Genomic DNA, 3,003 nt, shown 5'->3' with positions numbered 1-3,003 from the left:
CCGGGGCGTGCGTCGGGGCCGGGGCGGACGTGGTGCTGTTCTGGCCGGGCTGCGGCAGGTCGCAGGCGGTGTAGGGCTCCAGGCAGCCCGCGAAGGCCATGAGGTGCGCGATGTAGCTCTGCTCCTGCACCCCGTGCATGAGGTGCGCCTGCGGGCCGCGCGCGAACACCGCCACGTCCTCGCCACCATGCGTCTCTGAGGCCAGGGGCACGGCCGCCTGCTGCCGGTAGTTGGGGTCACCTGGGGGGACACAGTGGTCAGCGGAGCTTCCCAGGAGAGCTACTACCTCCTCCTTCCAGTCTCCCTGCCGACTTCCACCAGGCGAAGGGGCATCCGGCAGCACTCACCAGTCTCACTGTCGCTGACGTCAGGCCTGCTGGAGGTCAGCGGGTAGCCTGGGCCGTTTCCATAGAGGATAGAGGTGTAGTTTTTAAAGTCTAAGGCCAAGGAGGGGGCCAGGCCTGCAGGGGTAGAGGGGTGCATAGGATGGCACTGACTGCCCCTGGTGGTTATGTGTCTGCCAGCTCCCTCACCTTGAGTTGGTCTCAGGCTTAATACTCCCAAGATCCTTGTGAAGCAGCACTATCAGTGTGCCCACTGGGCAGATGAGGAAACTGAGGCTCAGAGAGACCTTTGCCATCAAATTTAGCAACAGCACCCGTCAGAGTCCCCGGGGGCCTACCAAAGATGGAGGTTCCCCGCAGGGTGTAGCCCCCAAATGTGAAGACGTGGGAGTGGTCAGCGGTGATGAGGGTCAGGGTGTCCTGCTCGCTAGTGAGCTGGCCAGCCTTGTCAATGGCAGAGTCAAACATGACAGCGTCAGTCAGCCCAAGATGAGCCCTGCTCTCGTGGTGGCCTTGATCGATGCGGCCCCCTGCAGAAGCCAGAAAGTGCTGCTGGATCCAGTTCTCGATGTCCCTCTGGGCCTCTGCTGTGCCAGGTGCCCCCGCTCACCCTCCACAAAGAGGTAGAAGCCGAGGGGGTTCCTGCTCAGCAGGCGCACGGCCACCTCTGTCATCTCCGCCAGGGAGGGGTCCAGTTCAGGGTCTCGGTTGACATCGTATTTCATGTCTGAGGGCTCAAAGAGGCCTGAGGACAAGAGACCCCAGGGTGACCGCCAGGTTGGGTACCGGAAGGGGCCACAGCACACAGCTGCAGTGCGGCTGTCAGAGGCCACCTGAGGGCCCGGGCAGCAGGGGCTCACCCATGATGCGAGTCACAGCCGGGTCCTGCGACGCCTGGAGGAGCTCTGTGCGGTTCCACACGTACCGAGACCCCTGCAGGGACAGCCAGGCCTCAGCCAGAGCCTGAGACCCATGGCCCTGGCCCCCCACAGCCCCATCCCCGTCCCCCACATCCCTGCCCTGTGCGCCCCATCACCTGGTGCTTCGCCAGCCACTCCTGCACCAGGTTCTTCCCGTCCTGCCTGACTCCTGCCTGGCTGACATCATCTGGGTACTCCGGGTCTGGGGTCCCCCTGGGGAACATGGACCTGCGGCCCCCGCCCAGGATCACCTGTCATCAGAGATGAGGATGTTGGACCTGGGCTGGAAGGGTCCTCTGTCGCCTCCTCCCAGTCCCGGCATGCCCCCCAGGGCCGTGCGGAGCCTGTCCCGGGCACAGCCTCCTCCACTGGCCCTGCCGCAGCTCCCAAGACCCAGGGGGCTGCGGGGCTGAGCTGAAGGACACCTGGGACTTTGGCCAGTGACGAGTCCCCCTCCCTCACAGCCCCTCCCCTCCCTTTGAGCTCACGTCAATGTCCATGTTGGAGACAAGCTGCGTGGCGATGTCCTGGCAGCCTTCCTGGAGCGCTGAGGCGGGCATGTCGGCATCCGAGTACCAGTTCCGGTTCACGGTGTGTGCATACGTGCCGGCCGGCGAGGCGTGCTGTACCCTGGTGGTGGTCACTATGCCGACAGACTTCCCTGAAGGGGACAGAGGGCTCAGTGGGTGTCCCAGGCCATTTGGGCACACTCCTGTCCCAGGCCCGGCCTCAGGCTCACCCGCTTTCTTGGCGCGGTACATCACGGAGAGGACCTCGTTGCCCCGGGCTGTGCTGCAGTTGTTGTAGCGGGCGGCTGCGCTCAGCCCGATGGTCCTGTAGTTGGCCTTGACCCCGCACAGGTACGCGGTGGCCGTGCCCGCACTGTCTGGCACCTGTCTGTCCACGTTGTACGTCTGGGGACAGAGACGCTGTCAGCTGTGCTCAGGGCAGAGCCCAGTTCATAAGTTGCCCACAGGCCTGGCCCCTGCTCACCTTGGACAGCGCCATGTACGGGAACTGATCCATGGCCAGAGGCGTCTCCGGCCCCAGCTGGCCCTGCATCTGGCCCTTCAGGATCCTGGTGGCGGTCACTGTGGGCACCCCCATCCCTGAGGAGCAGAACGTGTCAGGCTGGGCCCAGGCTGGCCCGGACGCTCAGCGGGACCCCGCACACTCACTCACCGTCCCCCAGGAACAGGATGAGGTTCTTGGCCGCCGTCTGAATGGGCTGCAGCTTCTTAGCGGTCTCCAGGGCCTCGGCCGCCTTTTGGTTCCAGAAGGCCGGGTTCTCCTCCTCCACTGGCCAGGGGAGAGAGGTCAGGTCAGCCCGGGGCAAGGTGGTCCTCAGGGGGGCCTTGGGAGGCCTCATTACCTGGGATGATGGCATGGGTCACCTGTAGCCTGAGGCCCAGCAGCAGCAGCAGCAGCGGCACCCTGGCTCCCTGCATGTTGGGGACGGCACTGGTGCAGTGGCTGGGACGGCAGAAGAGCAGCTCCCACACAAGCTATCTCTGCTTGTGTCAGGAGGACTTTGGTCCTGGCTGTAAAAGTCCTCGTGTCCTCCACCCCTTGCTCCAGGCAGCCTTGAACTCTGGATTCTGAACCATCCTGCCCTGTGAGCTCAAGGAAGGGCAGAGTAAGACCAGGCAAGCATGGAAGGGGTCCTCACACAGCCGGCTCAGCCTGGGCCCTGGTGTCCCCTCAGGGAGGGTAACAGATTCCCTTAACACAGGAGCTTT

General features: G+C 64.2%; 1 protein-coding gene across 1 annotated transcript in view; it reads right to left on the bottom strand.

The window, feature by feature from the left end:
• Window positions 1–2,712, bottom strand: part of LOC102006094 (intestinal-type alkaline phosphatase-like) — a 3,742-nt gene extending 1,030 nt beyond the window's left edge. Inside the window, exons 1-11 of the mRNA XM_005395706.1 lie at window positions 2,637–2,712; window positions 2,447–2,563; window positions 2,258–2,373; window positions 2,004–2,178; window positions 1,753–1,925; window positions 1,381–1,515; window positions 1,205–1,277; window positions 955–1,089; window positions 683–874; window positions 348–461; window positions 46–240 (exon numbers count right to left, since the gene is read on the bottom strand). Of these exons, the coding sequence (XP_005395763.1) occupies window positions 46–240; window positions 348–461; window positions 683–874; window positions 955–1,089; window positions 1,205–1,277; window positions 1,381–1,515; window positions 1,753–1,925; window positions 2,004–2,178; window positions 2,258–2,373; window positions 2,447–2,563; window positions 2,637–2,712 (1,501 nt within the window). The remainder of the gene's footprint in view (window positions 1–45; window positions 241–347; window positions 462–682; window positions 875–954; window positions 1,090–1,204; window positions 1,278–1,380; window positions 1,516–1,752; window positions 1,926–2,003; window positions 2,179–2,257; window positions 2,374–2,446; window positions 2,564–2,636) is intronic.
• Between the last annotated feature and the right edge of the window lie 291 nt (window positions 2,713–3,003).

Source organism: Chinchilla lanigera, unplaced genomic scaffold (assembly GCF_000276665.1).
Source record: "Chinchilla lanigera isolate Chin_1 unplaced genomic scaffold, ChiLan1.0 scaffold00052, whole genome shotgun sequence".
Taxonomy (NCBI): domain Eukaryota; kingdom Metazoa; phylum Chordata; class Mammalia; order Rodentia; family Chinchillidae; genus Chinchilla; species Chinchilla lanigera.
This window is presented reverse-complemented; position numbering and strand designations above follow the sequence as displayed.